A 24,512-nucleotide genomic window follows, 5' to 3' on the forward strand; every position below is an offset into this window, starting at 1 on the left:
TCAGGATCTTGTCCACCTCAATCAGATCACCCCTCAGTCTTCTCTGCTCCAGAGAAAACAACCCAAGCCTATCCAACTCTCTTTATAACTGAAATGTTCCATCCCAGGCAACATCCTGCTGAATCTCCTCTGCACCCCCTCCAGTGCAATCACATCCTTCCTATAATGTGGCGAATTACACCCAGTACTCCAGCTGTATCCTCACCAAAGTTCTATACAACTCCAACATGCCCTCCCTGCTTCTGTAATCTATGCCTCGATTGATAAAAGCGAGTGTCCCACACGCCTTTCTCACCCACCCTATTAATCTGCCCTTCTGCCTTCAGAGATCTATGGACAAGATCCTTCAGAATTTCCCAGTGTCAGACCTTTGATAGTATACTTCCTTGTCAAATTTCTCCTTCCAAAGTGCACCACCGGGTCCATTTCAGGATTACATTCCAACTGCCACTGACCGCCCATCTGGCTTTCCCGTCCGTATCTTCCTGTAACCCAAGACTCTCAACCTCACTGTTAACCATCCGGCCAATCTTTGTGTCATTCCAAACAACTTTTCAGCCAATTAAGTCAGTTTTGAATTGAGGTTACTGTTTTTAAAAAAATAATTTTTATTCAAGTTTTTCAACAACAAATTTTCTCCCCACAGTTAAAGTAGACAAGGTGTGGTTCTACACCGAAACAAGAACTCCCCCCCCCCCACAACAGAATAATAAATAATAACAATACAAGAAAGAAGAAAATAACAAGCCCACCGTCGCAAAAACAAACCCCCTTAACCAGCCCCGAACCCACCCACCCCCCCCCCCCCCCCCAGGTGGCTGCTGAGACTGACCACCCTCTACCCCTTCGCCAGGAAATCAAGAAAGGGCTGCCACCACCGAAAGAACCCCTGTACCGACCCCCCTCAGGGCAAACTTAACCTTCTCCAGCTTGATAAACCCAGCCATGTCGTTGATCCAGGCCTCCGAACTCGGGGGCCGTGTATCCCTCCACTATAACAGAATCCTGCGCCGGGCTACTAGAGACGCAAAGGCCAGAATGCCGGCCTCTCTCGCCTCCTGCACTCCCGGCTCCGAAGCTACCCCAAAGATCGCGAGCCCCAAGCCCGGCCTGACCCTAGACCCGACCACTTCCGACAAAGTCCCCGCCACCCCCTTCCAAAACCTCTCCAAGGCCGGACAAGCCCAGAACATATGGGTGTGGTTCGCCGGGCCTCCCGAACACCTCCCGCACCTGTCTTCCCCTCCGAAGAACCGGCTCATCCTTGCCCCTGTCATGTGAGCCCTATGCAGCACCTTCAGCTGAATCAAGCTGAGCCGTGCGCAAGAAGAGGAGGAATTCTCCCTCTCCAGAGCGTCCGACCACGTTCCATCTTCAATCTCTTCCCCTGGCTCTTCCTCCCACTTCGCTTTGAGCTCCTCTACTGAGGCCTCCTCCTCCTCCTGCATCAACTGATAAATTGCCGAGATCTTCCCCTCGCCGACCCACGTCCCCGAGAGCACCCTATCCTGCACCCCCCTTGGCGGCAGCCGCGGAAACTCCCCCACCAGCCGCTTAACAAATGCCCTGATCTGCATATACCTGAAAGCGTTCCCAGGGGGGAGGTTCCACTTCCCCTCCAGCTCCTCCAGAGTCGTGAACTTCCCATCAAGGAAGAGGTCCTCAATCTGTCTGATGCCTGCCCTGTGCCAACTCCCAAATCCACCATCCATTCTCCCCGGTGCAAAACGGTGATTGCCCCATATCAGGGCCCAGACTCAGGCCTTCACTTCCCCCCTATGCCGCCTCCACTGCCCCGTGGAGCACTTTGCCAGGGGGAGTGGAAGTGGGGCCGTCACCAAAGCCTCCAGACTCATACCCACACAGGACGCCACCTCCAATCTCTTCCATGCGTCACCCTCCCCCTCCGTCACCCACCTGCGAATCATTGCCACATTCGCCGCCCAGTAATACCCACACAGGTTGGGCAATGCCAAACCTCCTACCTCCCTTCTCCGCTCCAAGAATACCCTCCTTACTCTCGGGGCCTTCCGCGTCCACACGAATCCGAGAATAGAATTATTCACCCTTTTGAAAAAAGCCTAAGGGTCAATATGGGGAGGCACTGGAAAAGAAACAAAAACCTCGGGAGCACCGTCATCTTAATCGACTGAACCCTGCCCGCCAACGAGAGCGGCAGCGCGTCCCACCTCCTGAACTCTTCCTCCATCTGCTCCACCAGCCTCAAAAAGTTAAGCCTGTGCAGGGCCCCCTATGTGGACCCCAAGATATCTAAAGCTCCTCTCAGCCCTCTTCAACAGGAGCTCACCTATCTCCCTCTCCTGATCCCCCAGGTGCAGGACAAACAGCTCACTTTTCCCCACATTGAGCTTGTAACCCGAAAAGTCCCCAAACTCAAGTATCTTCAACACCTCTGGCATCCCCTCAGCCGGATCCGCGATGTACAACAGCAGATCATCTGCGTACAACGACAGCCGGTGTTCCTCCCCCCTCCCCGCACAATCCCCCTCCAACTCTTCGAGTCCCTCAGTGCCATGGCCAAGGGCTCAATCGCTAACGCGAAGAGCAGGGGAGACAAGGGGCATCCCCGCCTCGTCCCTCTGGAAAGCCGAAAGTCCTCCGACCTTCTCCCGTTCGTCACCACACTCGCCACCGGGGAGCTGTACAGCAACCTCGCCCAGCTGATGAACCCCTCACCAAACCCAAACCTCCTCAACACCTCCCACAGGTAACTCCACTCAACCCTGTCAAAAGACTTCTCCGCATCCATGGACGCCACTATTTCCGCCTCCCCAGCCGCCGGCGCCATCATCATAACATTCAGGAGCCACCGCACGTTGGCATTCAGTTGCCTCCCCTTTACAAATCCCGTTTGGTCCTCATGGATAACCATCGGGACCACATCTTCCACCCTTCTGGACAGTACCTTTGCCAACAACTTTACATCTACATTAAGGAGCGGAATCGGCCTATAAGACCCACACTGAAGGGGGTCTTTGTCCCGCTTCAGGATCAAAGAAATAATTGCCCTGGACATCGTCGGGGCAGAGCCCCCCCCTCCCTTGCCTCATTCAGGGTCCTCACAAGCAGAGGGCCCAGCAGATCCGAAAACTTCTTGTAAAATTCCACCGGGAACCCGTCAGGTCCCGGCGCTTTCCCTGTCTACATGCTCCCCAGCGCCTCCATCAGCTCCTCCAGCTCGATTGGGGCCCCCAGACCCTCCACCCGCTCGTCCCCTACTCTTGGGAACTCCAGCCTCTCCAGAAAGCGGTCCACCCCACCTGCTTCCCTGGGGGGCACCGCCCGGTACGCCCCTCATAAAAGGATCTGAACACCCCATTGATGTCCTTGCCACCCCGCACCAAGTTCCCTCCTGCGTCCGTGACTCCCCCTATCTCTCTCACGCTGCCTCCCGTTTCCGGAGCTGGTGGGCCAGCATCTGACTTGCCTTCTCCCCGTACTCATACACCGCCCCCTTCGCCCTCCTCCACTGCGCCTCCGCCTTCCGGGTGGTCAGTATATCGAACTCCGCTTGGAGACTGTGCCGCTTCCTCAAAAGCCCCTCCTCCGGGGTGCCTGCATACCTCCTAGCCACCCTTACCATTTCCTCCACCAGCCTCTCCCTCTCGGCCCTCTTCCCCCCTCTCCCTATGCGCCCGAATGGATATCAGCTCCCCTCTGACTACTGCCTTCAGCGCTTCCCAAACCATCCCAACTTGCACCTCCCCGTTGTCGTTGGCTTCCAGATACCCCTCTTTGCCCCTACGGACCCGCCCACACACTTCCTCCTCTGCCAAAAGCCCCACATCTAACCTCCATAGCGGGCACTGGTCATTCCCCTCCCCCAGCTCCAGATCCACCAAATGTGGAGCATGGTCAGATATGGCTATCGCAGAATACTCCGCCCCCATCACTCTCGGGATTAGCGCCCTACCGAGAACAAAAAAGTCAATCCGGGAATAAGCCTTGTGAACATGGGAGAAAAATGAGAACTCCCTACTCCCCGGCTTCAAGAACCTCCAAGGGTCTACCCCTCCCATCTGATCCATGAACCCCCCTCAGCACCGAGGCCGCCGCCGGCCTCTTCCCCGACCTAGACTTCGAACGATCCAGAGCCGGATCCAGCACCATGTTAAAGTCCCCACCCAGGATCAAACCCCCCGTCTCTAGGTCCGGGTTCAGGCCCAGCATTCGCCGCATGAAGCCCGCATGGTCCCAGTTGGGGGCGTACACATTGACCAGGACCACCCGCTCCCCCTGAAGTCTCCCACTCACCATCACATATCTACCTGCACTGTCCGCCACCACATTGGACGCAACGAACGACCAGCTCTTACTGACCAAGATTGCCACTCCTCGGTTCTTCGCATCGAGCCCCGAGTGAAACACCTGTCCCACCCAGCCTTTTCTTAGCCTCACCTGATCCGTAACCTTGAGGTGCGTCTCCTGGAGCATAGCCACATCCGCTCCCAGCCCCTTCAGATGCGCCAAGACCCGGGACAGCTTCACCGGACCATTCAGCCCCCTCACGTTCCATGTGACCAGCCAAATCTGGGGGGTCCTCCCCCTCCCTCCGCGCCGATCAGCCATAGCTCTCCCTCAACCCACCACGTGCCCAGGGAACCCCCCAAGCCCGTTCCCCACAGTGGCAGACCCCCCTCCCAACCCCCCCTTCTTCCGAGCCCCCCCCTAGCTGCGTTACCCCTAACATTGTACTTCCATAAGTCAGCCGACTCCTGCTGACCCTGGCTACTCCCGCCATACCAACGACCCCCCCCCCCCCCCAATGCAACACAATCACCAATCCCCTATTCCAGTGCCGGCCCCGCCCCCAACTCCTCTGGCACAGGGAGAAAGCCTGTGAGACGCGAACCCCGCCCCCCAACCCAACACGTGGGAAAAAGACGGGCACATGACCCAGCGGGACCTCAAACTGTTCCCCAACCCCCCACCAGTGGAAAAAAAACCAAAACGCACCACGGTAAATAAATAACAGCCCCAAAAGACGAAAACTCAGAGCAACGAAAAGGCAACATCAAACACAGCCAATATAAGCAAAAGGAGACCAAGGAGGACAGAGCCTCCAAACATTGTACATCTTTCCCCAGCCCCCCAGTCCTCAGTTTGAGTCCAATTTCTCTGCCTGGACAAAAGCCCAGGCCTCCTCCGGAGAGTCAAAGTAGAGCTAGCGGTCCCTGTAAGTGACCCAGAGGCGAGCCGATTGTAACAGCCTGGGCTTCCGCAGCAGCACTCGATGGGCACCCTCCGGCTCCAGGGGTCCCCGGAACGACCCCGCACCCATCAACGAGTTCAGCATCAGGACCACGTAGGCCCCCAAATCCGAACCTTCCAGCCCCTCCGGGAGGCCCAAAATCCGCAGGTTCTTCCGGCGGGAGCGGTTCTCCATCTCCTCCATCCTTGCCAGCCATTTCTTGTGAAGCGCCTTGTGCGACTCCACCTTCACCGCCAGGCCCAGGAGCTCGTCCTCGTTCTCCGAAGTCTTTTGCTGCAGCTTTCGAATCTCCGCGGCCCGAGCCCTCTGAGTCGCCATGGGCTTGTCCAGCGAGGCCTTAAACGGCTCCAGGATCTCAGCTTTTAGCTCCCTGAAGGAGCGCCGCAGCAGCTCCTGCTGCTCCCGCGCCCACTGCTGCCACGCTGTCGGTTCCCCGCCCGCCGCCATCTTGTTTTTTCTGCCTCGCACCTTCTGCTGCAAAGTCAACTTTGTGACCGCTCCACTTCTAGTCCAGCCCATCCACCGGCCGCTGAGCACAGTGGCTGCGTTCCCACCCGTGGAAAAGCCGAATCAGCGCCGTTGCGGACCCTTAAAAGAGCCCGAAAGTCCAAAAATAGCGGGAGTTACCGAACATGCGGCTTAGCTCCGCATCGCCGCAACCGGAAGTCCCGTCCCCGCTTCTTCAATGGCCTTGGTGAGATATTTTCACAGTTGTCCCCTCTGCTGCTAGAATTAAGGGCAGCACGGTAGCATAGTGGTTAGCACAATTGCTTCACAGCTCCAGGGTCCCAAGTTCGATTTCAACTTGGGTCACTGTCTGTGTGGAGTCTGCACGTTCTCGTGTCTGTGTGGGTTTCCTCCGGGTGCTCCGGTTTCCTCCCACAGTCCAAAGATGTGCAGGTTGGGTGAATTGGCCGTGATAAATTGTCCAAAATTCTATGATTAACCTAGGACAAAAGATCAGCGCAACATAGTGGGCCGAAGGGCCTGTTCTGTGCTGTATTTCTCGATCTCTCTATCTATCTAATTCAGCTTTCATAAAGGCCCTCAAGTCAGCTTGAGGCCTCTAAGTCTGCCCTTCCCCCGCCTGCATGCTGGAAGAGGCTTTTATCTTTGCTTTAGCTTCAGCCAAATCTTTCACTGTTTCTGCGGATCTGGTAACCAAGAAACATACCATTCCTGGGGGAAAGTACTCCTCCAACATTCGCCTACGCCTTTTCATTAAAATTCCATCCCGTATTGATTAAAAAAGAGCTCTATTCTGTAACCTTAGGCAGGAGCTGCCTTGTGTGTGACCACTCACTCCATGGTGCACACCGGAAGACTGAATTGAGGTCACTGTTGTAATGTAGTAAAAGTGACATCCAATTTTCAAACAACAAGCTCTCACAAATAGCAACGTGACGAAGGTCAGATAATGTGTTTTGCTGATTTGACTGAGGGATAAATATTGGCCGGGAAATTAGGGAAAAGTCCCCAGATCTTCTTCAAAATAATTGTACAAAGATTTTGTGTCTGGCTTCACAGCAGAAGACACAGGTTTCCTGCCAGAAATAGACAGTCACCTAGGGGCTAAAAGGAGTCAGGAAATTACTGTCAGCAGAGAAAAAATACCGGAGAAACTTCAGATCAGGGAGTGCGGGGGGGGGGGGGGGGTTCAGATTCCTGGGGCATTGGGACCAGTGTGGGGAGGTGGGACCAGTACAAACTGGATGGGTTACACCTGGGCAGGACTGGGTCTGATGTCCTGGGGGCAGGGGGAGGGGATACTTGCCAGAGCGGTTGGGGAGCGTTTACGCTAATATAGAGAGGAATGAGAACCTATGTAAGGATTCAAAGCAGGGCATCAATGAAAAAAGACAGTAAGGAGAATAAATGATAGGCAGAGAAATAAAAGAACAAAGGAAAGTCCAGCACAGGAACAGGCCCTTCAGCCCTCGAAGCCTGTGCCGATCATGATGCACTAACTAAAAAACAACCCTTCTGCCCTTACTCAGTCCGTATCTCTCTATATCCTCCCTATTCATGGACCCATCCAGATGCCTCTTAAATGTTGCTAATGTGCTGCTTCCAGCACATCTTCTGGCAGCGCGTTCCAGGCACCCACCACTCTCTGTGTGGAAAACCTACCTTCCACATCTCCCCTAAACTTTCCCCTCTCACCGTGAACCTGCGCCCCCTGTAATTGACACTTCCACCCTTGGAAAAAGCCTCTGACAATCAATCCTGTCTATGCGTCTCATAATTTTGTAGACTCTATCAGGTCTCCCTCAGCCTCCATCTTTCCAGTGAAAACAATCTAAGTTTATTCAACCTCTCCCCATAGCCGACACCCTCGAGACCCGGCAACGTCCTGGTCACTCTCTCCAAAGCCTCCACATCCTTCTGATAATGTGGTGACCAACACTACACACAATACTCCAAATGCGGCCGAACCAAGGTTTTATACAGCTGCAACATGATTTCCCACCTCCTGTACTCAGTGCCCCAGCTGATGAAGGCAAGCGTGCCGTATGCCTTCTTAATCACCTTGGCCACCTGTGTTGCCACTTTTAGGGAACTGAGGACCTGCACACCCAGATCCCTCTGTATGTTAATGTTCCTAAGGGTTCTGCCATTTACAGTACAATTCATACCTAGATTTGATCCTCCAAAAACCACCGCCTCACATTTGTCCGGATTAAACTCCATCTGCCATTTCTCTGCCCAAGTCTACAATCTATCTATATCCTGTTGTATCCTCTGCAATCCCCAGCACTATCAACAACTCCGCCAATCTTTGTGTCATATTTAAGCACCTTATAATGAAAGGGGTGATTTGAAAATGAGAGGCACTGGGCTAAAAGGAAGTTAGAATGTTCTCAGAAATGAATTAGTGGCCAATGGAAGTAGACTTTCCAGTTTGGTGAGAAGACTCAAAGTGACAGGGAGCAAATTGGTCACAGATGTGGTGTCCATTGACAGGTGGCGTTGTTTCTGGCAGAAGGGGAGTTGAAAGTGACTTAACCCTAAGAGGGGGTGGGGGCAGCACCCTCTCGCTCTGCAACCCATTGTGGAGTAACCCTAACCCTAACCCATCGTGGAGTAGTCTCTGCACTCACCAGAATCAAAGCCATTGTCGCTGAACGAGGAATCAGTCTGTGGCCAGGCGTAGAGTCAGAACAGGGGAAACACAAGGAGCTTTATTGAGACATTTACAGAACTAAGAACAGCTACAACTGCCCCCCCCACCACCCAATATGGTCACCCCTCCCCCCCAGGATAGGGTCACCTCTTCCTCCACCCCCGCCCCCCACAGGATAGGGTCACCTCTTCCTCCACCCCCGCCCCCCACAGGATAGGGTCACCTCTTCCTTCCACCCCCCCCAGGATAGGGTCACCTCTTCCTTCCCCCCTCCCCCCCCGCCCCCCACAGGATAGGGTCACCTCTTCCTTCCCCCCTCCCCCCCCGCCCCCCACAGGATAGGGTCACCTCTCTTCTCCCAACCCCCCCCACCACCCGCCCCCCACAGGATAGGGTCACCTCTCTTCTCCCAACCCCCCCCCCCCCCCGCCCCCCACAGGATAGGGTCACCTCTTCCTCCACCCCCACCCCCCAGGATTGGGTCACCTCTTCCTTCTCCCCCCGCCACCCACAGGATAGGGTCACCTCTCTTCTCCCCCCCCCAGGATAGGGTCACCACTCTCTCCCCCCCCCCCCCAGGATAGGGTCACCTCTCTCCCACCCCCCCCCCCCCCCCCAGGATAGGGTCACCTCTCTCTCCCCCCCCCCCCAGGATAGGGTCACCTCCCCCCCCCAGGATAGGGTCACCTCCCCCCCCCCCCCCAGGAGAGGGTCACCTCCCTCTCCCCCCCCCCCCCCCAGGATAGGGTCACCTCCCCCCCCCCCCCCCCCAGGATAGGGTCCCTCCCCTCCCCCCCCAGGATAGGGTCACTTCTCTCCCCCCTCCCCCCCCCCAGGATAGGGTCACCTCCCTCCCCCCCCCCAGGATAGGGTCACCTCTCCCCCCCCCCCCACCCAGGATAGGGTCACCTCCCTCCCCCCCCCCCCAGGATAGTGTCACCTCCCTCCCCCCCCAGGATAGGGTCACCTCTCTCCCCCCCCCCAAGATAGGGTCACCTCTCCCCCCCCCCCCCCCCAGGATAGGGTCACCTCCCTCCCCCCCCCCCCCAGGATAGTGTCACCTCCCTCCCCCCCAGGATAGGGTCACCTCTCCCCCCCCCCCCCCCCCCCAGGATAGGGTCACCTCTCCCCCCCCCCCCCCCAGGATAGGGTCACCTCTCCCCCCCAGGATAGGGTCACCTCTCCCCCCCCCAGGATAGGGTCACCTCTCTCCCCCCCCCCCAGGATAGGGTCACCTCTCTCCCCCCCCCCAGGATAGGGTCACCTCTCCCCCCCCCCCCCCAGGATAGGGCCACCTCTCTCCCCCCCCCCCAGGATAGGGTCACCTCCCTCCCCCCCCCCCCCCCCAGGATAGGGTCACCCCCTCCCTCCCCCCCCCAGGATAGGGTTACCTCCCCCCCCCCCCCCCAGGATAGGGTCACCTCCCTCCCCCCCCCCCCCCCCCCCAGGATAGGGTCACCTCTCCCCCCCCAGGATAGGGTCACCAACCCCTCCTCCCCCCCCTCCCCAGGATAGGGTCACCAACCCCCCCCCCCCCTCCACCAGGATAGGGTCACCAACCCCCCACCCCCTCCAGGATAGGTCACCAACCCCTCCCCCCCCCCCCCAGGATAGGGTCACCAACCCCTCCCCCCCCCCCAGGATAGGGTCACCAACCCCCCCCCCCCCCCCCCAGGATCCCCAGGATAGGGTCACCAACCCCTCCCCCCCCCAGATCCCCAGGATAGGGTCACCAACCCCTCCCCCCCCTCCAGGATAGGGTCACCAACCCCTCTCCCCCCCCCCCCCCAGGATAGGGTCACCAACCCCTCCCCCCCCCCCCAGATAGGGTCACCAACCCCCCTCCCCCCCCCAGGATAGGGTCACCAACCCCCCTCCCCCCCCCCCCAAGATAGGGTCACCAACCCCCCTCCCCCCCCCCCCCAAGATAGGGTCACCAACCCCCCCCCCCCCCCAGGATAGGGTCACCAACCCCCCCCCCCCCCCCAGGATAGGGTCACCTCCCCTCCCTCCTCCCCCCCCCACCCCCAGGATAGGGGTCCCTCTCCTCTCCCCCCCCCCCAGGATAGGGTCACCAACCCCTCCCCCCCCCCCCCCAGGATAGGGTCACCAACCCCCCCCCCCCCCCAGGATAGGGTCACCAACCCCCCCCCCCCCCCCCCCAGGATAGGGTCACCAACCCCCCCCCCCCCCAGGATAGGGTCACCACCCCCCCCCCCCAGATAGGGTCACCAACCCCCCCCCCAGGATAGGGTCACCAACCCCCCCCCCCCCCCCCAGGATAGGGTCACCAACCCCCCCCCCCCCCCCCAGGATAGGGTCACCTCCCTCCCCCCCCCCCCCCCCAGGAGTAGGGTCACCTCCCTCCCCCAGGATAGGGTCACCAACCCCCCCCCCCCCCCCCCCCAGGATAGGGTCACCCTCCCCCCCCCCCCCCCCCCCCATGATAGTGTCACCTCCCCTCCCCCAGGATAGGGGCACCTCCCTCCCCCCCCCCCCCAGGATAGGGTCACCTCCCCTCCCCCCCCCAGGATAGGGTCACCTCCCCTCCCTCCTCTCCCCCCCCCCCCCCCCCCCCGCAGGATAGGGTCACCTCTCCTCTCCCCCCCCCCCAGGATAGGGTCACCCCTCTCCCCCCTCTCCTCCCAGGATAGGGTCACCTCTCTCCTCCCCCCCCCCCCCAGGATAGGGTCACCAACCCCCCCCCCCCCCAGGATAGGGTCACCACCCCTCTCCCCCCCCCCAGGATAGGTCACCTCCCCTCCCTCCTCCCCCCCCACCCCCAGGATGGTCACCTCTCCTCTCCCCCCCCCCCAGGATAGGGTCACCAACCCCCCCCCCAGGATAGGGTCACCAACCCCCCCCCCCCCCCCCCAGGATAGGGTCACCTCCCCCCCCCCCAGGATAGGGTCACCCCCCCCCCCCCAGATAGGGTCACCAACCACCCCCCCCCCAGGATAGGGTCACCACCCCCCCCCCCCCCCCCCAGGATAGGGGTCCCAACCCCCCCCCCCCCCAGGATAGGGTCACCTCCCTCCCCCCCCACCCCCCCCCAGGATAGGGTCCCTCCTCCCCCAGGATAGGGTCACCAACCCCCCCCCCCCCCCAGGATAGGGTCACCTCCCCCCCCCCAGATAGGGTCACATCCCCCCCCCCCAGGATAGGGGTTGCACCTTCCCCTCCCCCAGGATAGGGTCACCTCCCCTCCCCCCCCCCCCAGGATAGGGTCACCTCCCCTCCTCCCCCCCCCAGGATAGGGTCACCTCCCCTCCCTCCTCCCCCCCCCCCCCCGCAGGATAGGGTCACCTCTCCTCTCCCCCCCCCCCAGGATAGGGTCACCCCTCTCCCCCCCTCCTCCCAGGATAGGGTCACCTCTCTCCCCCCCCCCCCAGGATAGGGTCACCAACCCCCCCCCCCCCCCCAGGATAGGGTCCCTCCCCTCCCCCCCCCCCCCCCGGATATAGGGTCACCCCCCCCCCCCCCCCCCCCCTCCCCTCCCCCCCCCAGGATAGGGTCCCTCCCCTCCCCCCCCCCCCCCATGGATAGGGTCACACCCCCCCCCCCCCCCAGGATAGGGTCACCAACCCCCCCCCCCCCCAGGATAGGGTCACCAACCCCCCCCCCCCCCCCAGGATAGGGTCCCCCCCCCCCCCCCCCCCCCCAGGATAGGGTCCCACCCCCCCCCCCCCCCAGGATAGGGTCACCACCCCCCCCCCCCCAGATAGGGTCACCAACCCCCCCCCCCCCGGATAGGTCACCCACCCCCCCCCCCCCCGGATAGGGTCACCAACCCCCCCCCCCCCACCATAGGGTCACCAACCCCCCCCCCCACCAGGATAGGGTCACCAACCCCCCCCCCCCCCCAGGATAGGGTCACCACCCCCCCCCCCCAGGATAGGGTCACCACCCCCCCTCCCCTCCCCCAGGATAGGTCACCTCCCCTCCCCCAGGATAGGGGTCACCACCACCCCCCCCCAGATAAGGTCACCGCCTCCCCCCCCCCCCCCCAGGATAGGGTCACCTCCTCCCCCCCCCCAGGATAGGGTCCACCTCCTCCCCCCCCCCCAGGATAGGGGTCACCCCCTCCCCCCCCCAGGATAGGGTCACCTCCTCCCCCCCCCCCCCCAGGATAGGGTTCACCTCCTCCCCCCCCCCCCAGGATAGGGTCCACCTCCTCCCCCCCCCCCCAGGATAGGGTCACCTCCTCCCCTCCCCCCCCAGGATAGGGTCACCTCCTCCCCCCCCCCCCCAGGATAGGGTCACCTCCTCCCCCCCCCCCCCAGGATAGGGTCACCTCCTCCCCCCCCCCCCCCCCCAGGATAGGGTCACCATCCTCCCCCCCCCCCCAGGATAGGGTCCCTACCTCCTCCCCCCCCCCCCCGGATAGGGTCACCTCCTCTCCCCCACCCCCAGGATAGTGTCACCGCCTCCCCCCCCCCCAGATAGGGTCACCTCCTCCACCCCCCCCAGGATATGGTCACCTCCCCCCCCCCCCCCCAGGATAGGGCACCTCCTCCCCCCCCCCCCCCCCCCCCCCAGGATAGGGTCACCTCCTCCCCCCCCCCCCAGGATAGGGTCACCTCCTCCCCCCCCCCCCCCCCCCCCAGGATAGGGTCACCTCCTCCCCCCCCCCCCCCCAGGATAGGGTCACCTCCTCTCCCCCCCCCCCCCCAGGATAGGGTCACCTCCTCCCCCCCCCCCCCCCAGGATAGGGTCACCTCCTCTCCCCCCCCCCCCCCCAGGATAGGGTCACTCCTTCTACCCCCCCCCCCAGGATAGGGTCACCTCCTCCCCCCCCCCCCCCAGGATAGGGTCACCTCCTCTCCCACCCCCCCCCCCCAGGATAGGGTCACCTCCTCCCCCCCCTCCCCCCCCCCAGGATAGGGTCACCTCCTCCCCCTCCCCCCCCCCAGGATAGGGTCACCTCCTTCCCCCCCCCCCCCCCCCCCAGGATAGGGTCACCTCCTCCCCCCCCCCAGGATAGGGTCACCTCCTCCCCCCCCCCCAGGATAGGGTCACCTCCTCCCCTCCCCCCCCCCCCCCAGGATAGGGTCACCTCCTCCTCCTCTCCCCCCGTTTGTGGGTGGGGGGGGGGGGTTGTGTGACTCTCACCTTTCCCCCGCGCGGATCCTCGCCGCCGCCCGGCTCCGTCATGGCGGCGCCGCGACCCCTGACCCCGAGAGCGCCGCCCGGCGGTCAAGAGACAAAACTGGAGCCGGGGCGGGAAGGCGGGGCCTGAGCTCGGGGGGGCGGAGCTGGAGGGCGGGGCCTTATCTCGGGGAATGGGGCGGAGCTGGAGGGCGGGGCCGGAGCGCGGGGAGGCGGGGCCGGAGCGCGGGGAGGCGGGGCCGGGGCGCGGGGAGGCGAGGCGCGGGGAGGCGGGGCCTTATCTCGGGGAATGGGGCTGAGCGCGGGGGGCGGGCCGGAGCGCGGGGGGCGGGGCCGGAGGGCGGGGCCTTATCTCGGGGAATGGGGCTGAGCGTGGGGGGCGGGGCCGGAGCGCGGGGGGCGGGGCCGGAGGGCGGGGCCTTATCTCGGGGAATGGGGCGGAGCTGGAGGGCGGGGGCGGAGCTGGAGGGCGGGGGCGGGGCCGGGGCGCGGGGAGGCGGGGGGCGGGGCCGGAGCGCGGGGGGCGGGGCTGGAGGACCGGGGGCGGGGCCGGAGCGCGGGGGGCGGGGCTGGAGGGCGGGGGCGGGGCCGGAGCGCGGGGAGGCGGGGCCGGGGCGCGGGGAGGCGGGGCTGGAGGGCGGGGGGCGGGGCCGGAGCGCGGGGGGCGGGGCCGGAGCGCGGGGGGCGGGGCCTTATCTCGGGGAATGGGGCTGAGCGCGGGGGGCGGGGCCGGAGCGCGGGGGGCGGGGCCGGGGCGCGGGGGGCGGGGCCGGAGGGCGGGGCCTTATCTCGGGGAATGGGGCGGAGCTGGAGGGCGGGGGCGGGGCCGGAGCGCGGGGAGGCGGGGCTGGAGCGCGGGGGGCGGGGCCGGAGCGCGGGGGGCGGGGCTGGAGCGCGGGGGGCGGGGCCGGAGCGCGGGGAGGCGGGGCTGAGGGGGGGGATTTCATTCTGTTTACTGTCCCGTGTACCCGCCGGCCAGTGTAAGGTATTTTTCTGCGAACAGCTCAACAGATCATTAAGTACATGAAAAGTACCGAGCAGTTGCCATACCCAGGCTGTGATCCCTCGATAGGATGCTCTCTATAGTGCATCTGTAAAAGTTGGTTAGAGTCAATGTGGACATGAGATGGAGGATGATGGTTGACGATTCTGAGCTGATCTATAAATTTAAACTATTTTTCAGTCGCCCCCACAACTTTATAAAGGATGGGAAGTGGGAGAGTGAGGGAACGGCAGGTAGTCAAGGTCAGGACTGGATATCTGAATCCTCCGAGATCCCCTCCTCAGGAAGGTAGGCACTGAGGGTGGAGGTGTGACTCAAGGCTGCAATAAGGTGGGACACGTTCATTCAGCATGTTGGAAATTGTGAGGGAGCCCATGGGACTTGTTGGGGTTTATAATTATAGCTATTACTGAAACATGGCTAAAGGAGAGGCAGGACTGGCAGCTCAATGTTCCAGGGTACAGTTGCTACAGGAAAGATATGATGTGGAGATGCCGGCGTTGGACTGGGGTGAGCACAGTAAGAAGTCTTACAGTCTTCATTCACCTGAAGAAGGAGCCGTGCTCCGAAAGCTCGTGTTTGAAACAAACCTGTTGGACTTTAACCTGGTGTTGTAAGACTTCTTACAGGAAAGATAGACCAGGGATTAGGAGGAGGGGGAGTTGCATTTCTGATTAGGGACAGTATCACGGCAGTACAGAGAGAGGATATATCCGTGGGTTTGCCCACTGAGTCTATATGGGTAGAACTAAAAATAAGAAGGGCAAGATCACTTTGATAGGACTGTACTATAGTCCCCAAATAGTCAGCAGGATATTGAGGAACAAATATGTAAAGATATTACAGATAGCTGCCAGAAAAATAGGGTGGTAATAGTTGGGGAATTTAACTTTCCCATCATTAACTGGGACAGCAATAGCACTAGGGGTTTGGATGGAGAGACATTTCTCGAGTGAATTTAGGAAGAATTCCTCATTCAATTTGTGGATGGCTTGACTAGAAAGGGAAAAAACTTGACCTCCTCTTGGGGAATAAGGAAGGGCAGGTGGTGGATGTGTTAGTGAGGGATCACTTTGGGACCAGTGACCATGGGCGGAATTCTTCGACCCCCGCAGGGTCGGGGAATCTCCCCGGGCCTTCGTAAATCCCGCCCCCGCCGTAATTCTCTGCCACCCGGGAATCGGCAGGGGCGGGAATCGCGCCCTGCCAGTCGGTGGGCCCCCCGCGGCGATTCTCCGGCCCGCGATGGGCCGAAGTCCCGCCACTGTCAGGCCTTTCCTGCCAACGTGGTTTAAACCACCTCTGGTGCCGGCGGGAGCAGGCGGCGAGAGCGGGTCCCGGGGGGGTGCTGCCACGGTGGCCTGGCCCGCGATCGGGACCCACCGATCGGTTGGCGGGCCTGTGCCGTGGGGGCACTCTTTTTCTTCCGCAGCCGCCATGGCCTCCACCATGGCGGAGGCGGAAGACACCCCCTCAACCGCGCATGCGCCCGTGGTGACGTCAGCGGCCGCTGATGCTCCGGTGCATGCGCGAACTCACGCCGACCGGCGAAGGTCTTTCGGCCAGCCCCGACGCTGGTCGGCGAGGCGCCAAAGGCCGCTGCCGCCAGTCGGCGGAGCGGGAGGCACTCCGGCGCAGGCCTAGCCCCTAAAGGTGCAGAGAAGTCCGCACCTTTGGGGAGGCCCGACGCCGGAGTGGTTCTCGCCACTCCGGAACGCCGGGACCCCCCGCCCCGCCGGGTAGGGGAGAATCCCGGCCCATAATTCCATTAGTTTTAAGATAGTTATGGAGAATGATTCCTCTGGCCCAAAAGTTAAAATTCTAAAATTGGGGCAAGGTAAATTTCAGGGGGAATTATTTCAGCCCATCGAGTCTGCACCGACCCACTTAAGCCCTCACTTGCCCCCTATCCCCGTAACCTAATAACCCCTCCTCACCTTTTTGGTCACTAAGGGCAATTTATCATGGCCAAGCCACTTAACCGGCACGTCTTTGGACTGCGGGAGGAAACCAGAGCACCCGGAGGAAACCCACGCAGACACGGGGAGAACCTGCAGACTCCGCACAGACAGTGACCCAGTGGGAATAGAAACTGGGTCCCTGGCGCTGTGAAGCCACAGTGCTATCCACTATGGGCTGGTTTAGCAAGGCCCTAAATCGCTGCCTTTGAATGCAGACCAAGGCAAGCCAGCAGCACAGTTCAATTCCCGTACAAGCCCCCCCCGAACAGGCGCCGGAATGTGACAACTAGGGGCTTTTCACAATAACTTCATTGAAGCCTACTTGTGACAATAAGCAATTTTCATTCATTCCACTTGTGCCACCGTGCTGCCCCTAACTTAACTAGGGTTCAGGGTGAGTACATTCCTCTTAGAGTGAAGGGTAAGGCTGCTAGAAGCAGGGAACCCTGGATGACTCAGGATATTGAGGCCATGGTCAAAAGGAAGAAGGAGGCATATGACATGCATAGGCAGCTGGGATCAAGTGAAGAGTATAGGGCTTGTCGGTGTAGAGTTAAGAGAGAAATCAAGAGGGCAAAAAGGGCACGAGATTGTCTTGGCAGATAAAGCCAATTTCTAGGCCATCGTCTTTCGCCTTCAACTTTGATCGGCCGCCACTGCTGTCTCGGCCTCTGGCGACTCAAACCGCGTGTGCGCCCCTCACCGTCCCGATGGCTTTATCAAGTTCCATCCGGACCGGTCCCAACGCTTCCTCAATCAACTGACAATCTCTCCGAGAGGGACTTCTGCAGCCTCAAAGTGTATATTAAGTTCCTTGTCCAACATGTCTGGGAGCAGGTCCATTGTAATCAGGACAGCCGATCTCTGCAGCTCTGCCGTCGCAATGTTAGCTACGAAGAGTTCCACCAGACACCCCCCCCCCCCCCCCCCCAACCACCGAGTCCAACGAAGGAATATCTACTCCGGGTTTCTTTACCCTTCCTTTTGGGCATGAATTCGGCGTGGGGGGCGATCCAGAACGTTTTCCAACGATGATCCCCCGAATAAACAGGCGGAAATGCCTAAATTTGCAGGTGCTGGCCGGAGCTACATCCTTACACAGAGGGTAGTGGGTGCCTAGAAGTCGCTAGCGGAGGAGGTGGTGGAAGAAGGGACAATAGTGATGTTTAAGGGGCATCTTGACAAAAAACATGAATAGGATGGGAATAGAGGGATACGGACCCCAGAAGTGTAGAAGATTTTAGTTTAGACGGGCAGCATGGTCGGCGCAGGCTTGGAGGGCCGAAGGGCCTGTTCCTGTGCTTAATTTTCTTTGTTCTTTGTCAGTCCAAGCCTGAATACTAGCCATGTCTTGCTGTATTTGGTCATGACTGTCTCAGTTTCTGAGTTGTCGTGAATGATGAACATTGTGCCATCATAAGAACTAGGAGCAGGAGTAGGCCATCTGGCCCCTCGAGCCTGCTCCGCCATTCAATTAGATCATGGCTGATCTTTTGTGGACTCAGCTCCACTTTCCGGCCCGAACACCATAACCCTTAATCCCTTTATTCTTCAAAAAACTATCTATCTTTACCTTAAAAACATGTAATGAAGGATCCTCAACTGCTTCACTGGGCAAGGAATTCCATAGATTCACAACCCTTTGGGTGAAGAAGTTCCTCCTAAACTCAGTCCTAAATCTACTTCCCCTTATTTTGAGGCTATGTCCCCTAGTTCTGCTGTCACCCGCCAGTGGAAACAACCTGCCCGCATCTATCCTATCTATTCCCTTCATAATTTTAAATGTTTCTATAAGATCCCCCCTCATCCTTCTAAATTCCAACGAGTACAGTCCCAGTCTACTCAACCTCTCCTCATAATCCAACCCCTTCAGCTCTGGGATTAACCTAGTGAATCTCCTCTGCACACCCTCCAGCGCCAGTACGTCCTTTCTCAAGTAAAGGAGACCAAAACTGAACACAATACTCCAGGTGTGGCCGCACTAACACCTTATACAATTGCAACATAACCTCCCTAGTCTTAAACTCCATCCCTCTAGCAATGAAGGACAAAATTCCATTTGCCTTCTTAATCACCTGTTGCACTTGTAAACCAACCTTCTGTGACTCATGCACTAGCACACCCAAGTCTCTCTGAACAGCGGCATGCTTTAATATTTTATCGCCTAAATAATAATCCCGTTTGCTGTTAATCATCAGCGAACATCCCCACTTCTGACCTTATGATGGAAGGACGGTCATTGATGAAGGAGCTGAAGATGGTTGGGCCTAGGACACAACCCTGAGGAACTCCTGCAGTGATGTCCTAGAGCTGAGATGATTGACCTCCAACCACCACAACCATCTTCCTTTGTACCAGGTATGGCTACAATCAGCAGAGGGTTTTCCTCCAAGTCCCATTGATCCAATTTTTGCTGCACTCGTTGATGTCACAGTTGGTCAAATGCTGCCTTGATGTCAATGGCAGTCACTCACCTCATATATGGAATTCAGCTCTTTTGTCCATGTTTGAATCAAGGCTGCAATGGGGTCAGGGACTGAGTGATCCTGGTGGAACCTAAACTGAGTGTCGTGAGCAGGTTATTGCATGTAAATGCCACGTAATAGCACTGTTGATAACCCCTTCCATGACTTTACTGATAATTGAGAGTAGACTGAGAGGGCGGTAATTGGCTGGGTTGGATTTGTCCTGCTTTTTGTGTACAAGACACACCTGGGCAATTTCCCACATTGCCAGGTAGATGCCAGCGTTCTAGCTATACTGGAAGAGCTTGGCTAGGGGTGCAGCAAGTTCTGGAGCACAAGTCTTCAGTACTATTGCTGGGATATTGTCAAGGCCCATAGCCTTTGCAGCATCCAGTGCCTTCAGCCATTTCTTGATACCACATGAGTGAATCGTATTGGCTGAAGATGAAATCTGTGACACTGGGATCCTCTGGAGGAGATCAAGATGGATCATCCATTCGGCACTTCTGGCTGGAGATGGGGAAAGCAAATGATATGTTCACCTTCATCACAAAGGGATAAGAGCAATGTTCCCAGGAACGTTTTCCATCCACCTACGGAATACATTTTGGTAATTGGACCTATATAAAGGTAATGAATGTGAGGGTGTGTAGAAACAAAAAACTATATATATATTAATATTTATTTTTTAAAAGCTACCTTAAGCTTGGAAGAAATAATATTACAAGAAGGGATAGTTAACAAAATGCACTACTTAATATATTAATTTGATATGGAATTGAATAAGAAAATGAATTTTGCTAAATTTTCAGTATTGAAACAAAACAAAGTCATCAATCCTCCTGCCACAGGAAACAAAATGTTTTATTGTGAATTGATGCATGAAATAAAATCATTTTAATGTTTTCTTTATATTTGAAATTACAAAGTCTTAATAACTTAGCAAAGTTTAATAACTTGCTTCCTGCTCATCAGTTCCCACCTCCAGCTCATCACCTCTCCCTAGTCCCTCCGTCCCTCCTGAACCCTCCCAACTCCCTCATCCCTCCTGAACCCTCCCAACTCCCTCCGTCTCTCCAGAACCCTCCCAACTCCCTCCGTCCCTCCTGAACCCTCCCAACTCCCTCCGTCTCTCTAGAACCCTCCCAACTCCCTCCGTCCCTCCTGAACCCTCCCAACTCCCTCCGTCCCTCCTGAACCCTCCCAACTCCCTCATCCCTCCTGAACCCTCCCAACTCCCTCCGTCTCTCCAGAACCCTCCCAACTCCCTCCGTCCCTCCTGAACCCTCCCAACTCCCTCCGTCTCTCCAGAACCCTCCCAACTCCCTCCGTCCCTCCTGAACCCTCCCTAACTCCCTCATCCCTCCTGAACCCTCCCAACTCCCTCCGTCTCTCCAGAACCCTCCCAACTCCCTCCGTCCCTCCTGAACCCTCCCAACTCCCTCCGTCTCTCCAGAACCCTCCCAACTCCCTCCGTCCCTCCTGAACCCTCCGTCTCTCCAGAACCCTCCCAACTCCCTCTCTCCCTCCTAAACCCTCCCAACTCCCTCCGTCCCTCCTGAACCCTCCCAACTCCTTCCATCCCTCCTGAACCCTCCCAACTCCCTCCGTCCCTCCTGAACCCTCCCAACTCCCTCCATCCCTCCTGAACCCTCCCAACTCCCTCCGTCCCTCCTGAACCCTCCCAACTCCCTCCATCCCTCCTGAACCCTCCGTCCCTCCTGAACCCTCCCAACTCCCTCCATCCCTCCTGAACCCCGTCCCTCCTGAACCCTCCCTCCATCCCTCCTGAACCCTCCCAACTCCCTCCATCCCTCCTGAACCCTCCCAACTCCCTCCATCCCTCCTGAACCCTCCCAACTCCCTCCATCCCTCCTGAACCCTCCCAACTCCCTCCGTCCCTCCTAAACACTCCAAACTCCCTCCATCTCTCCAGAACCCTCCCAACTCCCTCCGTCCCTCCTAAACCATCCCAACTCCCTCCGTCCCTCCTGAACCCTCCCAACTCCCTCCATCCCTCCTGAACCCTCCCAACTCCCTCCGTCCCTCCTGAACCCTCCCAACTCCCTCCGACCATCCTGAACCCTCTCAACTCCCTCCATCTCTCTAGAACACTCCCAACTCCCTCCGTCCCTCCTGAACCCTCCCAACTCCCTCCGTCCATCCTGAACCCTCCCAACTCCCTCCTGAACCCTCCCAACTCCCTCCGTCCCTCCTGAACCCTCCCAACTCCCTCCGTCCCTCCTGAACCCTCCCAACTCCCTGCTTCTGTCCTGAACTCTCCCATCCGCTACCACCCCCCCTGGACACCCCAACCCTCCCACTTGCTATGGGGAGGGGGTTCTGGACAGAGTGCAGCAGGAGGGAAGTGACAAGGGAGAAGAGGCGATGACAGGGGGAAAGAGGCAAGTGGGAGGGTAGACAGCAATGGCATGGAGGCAGAGACAGCGATCAGGAGGGTTTGGAAAGAAAGCAATGAGCGGTATAGGGATGCCATGTGAGTTGCGTTGATAAGGACTGGTGTGTGTCATGCAGCTTAGGGGGCACTTTGGATCGGAGTATATGAGTAAAAAGTTATAATCTTGTATAGAGGCTTGGTGAGATGCCAAAAATAAGGCGTAGAGCCTGGTCTTCATACCAAAGGAAATGATGGACTTGCCTTAAAGGGAGTGCAACAAAAGTTGACGACTAATTTCTGAGATTGTCCTACAAGAAAAGTTTGAATAGACTAGAGCTATATTGCCAGAGTTTAATAAATGAGAGGTGATCTAATTGAAATTTATACATTTGACAGGGTAGTTGTTAGGAGGCGGTTTTATTCAGCTGGGAAGTCCAAAACTAGGGGTCAGCCATTCAAAATTTTAAAATAGTTTACTCAGAAGGTTGTGATCATTGCAAACCCGTATCTGTGTGAGTGTGTGTGTGGGGGGGGGGGGGGGGGGGATATGCTAAGGAAATCAACAGTTGTTAAATTGAGGTAAATCACCCATGATCTTATTGAATGGCGGAACAGGCCTGTCTATTGTGTCTATTATGTTATGAAAATTGTCGTGGAAAAGTATTTATGCCCAAACCTCATTACTGGGGTTTAAGTTAATGGAAACAAATAATTGTTTGGTCATCGAGAACTGGAGTACTGCTGGAAAAAGATATGTCAAAGCTTTTCATCTTGCACCCATCAGGCTAATTTGCAAAATACGAAATGTTAAATAAATAACAATTTATACTTCACGAGAAGAGTGTGTTGATTTGTTGGCGAGTGGACTCTGACTGGTGAAAGCACTGTCATGGAGAATGCACCAGTTAACTGATGACTGACAGTTAACTGCCAAGCTTTGTTTAAATTCAAACCAGGAAGGTTGCTCTGGTCAAAGCATTGGCCTGGGGACTGAACCAGAGAATGCCTCTGTTGCCTATTTTGTTTAGTTGAAACCGACATAATATGTGTACAGTTTCAATCATCAGTTAACTGGTGCCTTCTCCATGGCAACACCTCTGCAAAACAGAGTCTACTTGCTAACTAATCAGCACTTTCTTCTCATGAAATATAAATTGTTGTCCCCGTTACATTTGACATTCTTGCATCTTGTCGTGGTGAATGCAAATAGAAAGCTTTTACAACATGTCTTTTTTCAGCAATACTGAAGAATGGACACAGACATTTTTTTGGAATTACAAAGTGCCGAGAGATCATTAGTAGCATATCAATTCGAAATACCATTGTTAAATCTGTGATGCAATTATACACTAGTATATTTGGAATCAAGGTATTCTGTCTAATTAACACTTTTCCATAAAATGTTGAGCAGTGTTCTTCTGAACTGTTAAATCAACAAAAGGAAGAGAGCCTTGGACTCATTAAGACGTCAACAGAGAGGTCTACGCTTTTGAAGGAGTTGCCATGCCTTTTGGATCTGAAAATGTATAACAGAAAACAAATGGTAAGGTCAATGTCCACCTGATCCATCACTAATTCCTTCCTTCCTAACCTCCCTATCACCATTTCTGGAATTAGGCTATTGACCAATATTTACTGTAAATCTATTGATCTCTGCAGCTATCATGGTTACAATTACTCCCACCCACTTCCTGGTAGGATTCTATTAGATTCTTCCAGTTTTGCAATCTGACAATGCTCCCTTCCTTACCAATGTATCCTATAGGATTTTCTTGCTCCTTAACCAAGGGTTTCCCTTCACTGTGACTGACTGGCCCAGTTGAAACTTTTGCTACCCCTTCCCCTCCATTGCAGAACCACAAATGGATTTCTCATGTCCTCACGTTCCACCCCACCAGCCTCTACATAGAACCAAGCATCTTCAAATTTCACCACCTCTAATGTGATGCCTTCCTCAAACACACATCTTCTCCATCTCACCTCTTTCAGCATTTGAAAGGGCCTGTTCCTCTATGATGCCGTGGTTTACTCTTCATTTACTCACCCCCATCCTCCCTCCCCAATCCCTAGCGCCTTTCTGTGCAAGTACAGAAGATGCCTCACTTGGCCTTTTATCGCCTTGCTTCCAAACACTCTTTCCAGTGAAACAACAATTTATTTGGAGATTTTTCCATTTAGTTTACTGCATTTGCTGCTCACCGTGGAGTTTTCTTTACACTGGGAAAACCAAGTCCAGATTGGATGACTGCTCTATAGAATACTTCCATTCAGTCTGCAAGTCTGACAAATGCTTCTTGTTTATCGTTATGTAATCCTCCACCCCTGTCCCTCCTCTCTGTCCTTGGCCTCTTACAGTGTTAATGAAGTTTAATGGAAGTTCAAGGATCTGCGTTTAATTGTTTGATTCGGCACTTTCTAACATCTTGGATTATAGTCACTACTCCTTTTTTGGTGGATAGCAACTGTTACGAATGATTCTTGCTGTTACCATTTACACCTCCAGAAGGGCATTCTGAAGGAGGGGGGTGATAAGATAGAGGTCATGGTACACATTTGTACCAACAATATATGTAGACTGAGGGATGAGGCCCTGCGTCAAGAATTTAGGGAGCTCGGCAACAGACCAAAGAGCAGGACCTCAAAGGTTGTAATCCCTGGATTATTCACGGTGCCACTCACAGACAGTGAGTATAGAAATAGGAGAATAGGGCAGATGGATGTGTGGCTCAAGAGTTGGTGCAGTTGGGAGGGGTTTAGATTCCTGGATCACTGAGATTGTTTCTGGGGAAAGTGGAACCTGTACAAACGGGACGGTCTGCACCTGAACCAGAGTGGAAATGGACGAACATCCTCGCAGATGGGTTTCCCAGTGCTGTTGGGAGGGATTTAAACTAGTTTGGCAGGGGGAGGGGATACAGAGTGTTAATGCAATAGGGACACAGCATATTGAGTTTCAAGACAGTAAAGCGAGGCTGGTCTCTACTTTTATGCTTGGAGTATCATAGGTAAAACAGATGAGTTAAGAGCGTGCATTAGTAATAATCTTTATTATTGTCACAAGTAGGCTTACATTAACACTGCAATGAAATTACTGTGAAAATCCTCTAGTCGCCACACTCCGGCACCTGTTCGGGTACACAGAGAGAGAATTCAGAATGTCCAATTCATCTAACAGCACGTCTTTCGGGACTTGTCGGAGAAAACCGGAGCAAACCCGTG

At 56.9% G+C, this 24,512-nt stretch overlaps 2 protein-coding genes across 3 annotated transcripts in view; both read right to left on the bottom strand.

Annotated features, from left to right (window-relative positions):
• LOC119954119 (max-like protein X) overlaps positions 1–13,585 on the bottom strand; it is a 51,786-nt gene extending 38,201 nt beyond the window's left edge. Inside the window, exons 1-2 of one of the 2 annotated variants that reach the window (XM_038779022.1) lie at positions 13,470–13,585; positions 8,335–8,371 (exon numbers count right to left, since the gene is read on the bottom strand). In XM_038779022.1, coding sequence (XP_038634950.1) covers positions 8,335–8,371; positions 13,470–13,511 — 79 coding nt within the window. In that variant the 5' untranslated portion in view covers positions 13,512–13,585. The remainder of the gene's footprint in view (positions 1–8,334; positions 8,372–13,469) is intronic. The other variant, XM_038779024.1, reaches the window with a different exon arrangement.
• Positions 13,586–21,123: 7,538 nt separating this feature from the next.
• coasy (CoA synthase) overlaps positions 21,124–24,512 on the bottom strand; it is a 99,539-nt gene continuing 96,150 nt past the window's right edge. The window contains exon 9 of the mRNA XM_038779773.1: positions 21,124–22,809. Coding sequence (XP_038635701.1) covers positions 22,762–22,809 — 48 coding nt within the window. The 3' untranslated portion in view covers positions 21,124–22,761. The remainder of the gene's footprint in view (positions 22,810–24,512) is intronic.

The sequence above is a fragment of the Scyliorhinus canicula genome, chromosome 19 (genome assembly GCF_902713615.1).
Source record: "Scyliorhinus canicula chromosome 19, sScyCan1.1, whole genome shotgun sequence".
In the NCBI taxonomy this organism is placed as follows: Eukaryota; Metazoa; Chordata; class Chondrichthyes; order Carcharhiniformes; family Scyliorhinidae; genus Scyliorhinus; species Scyliorhinus canicula.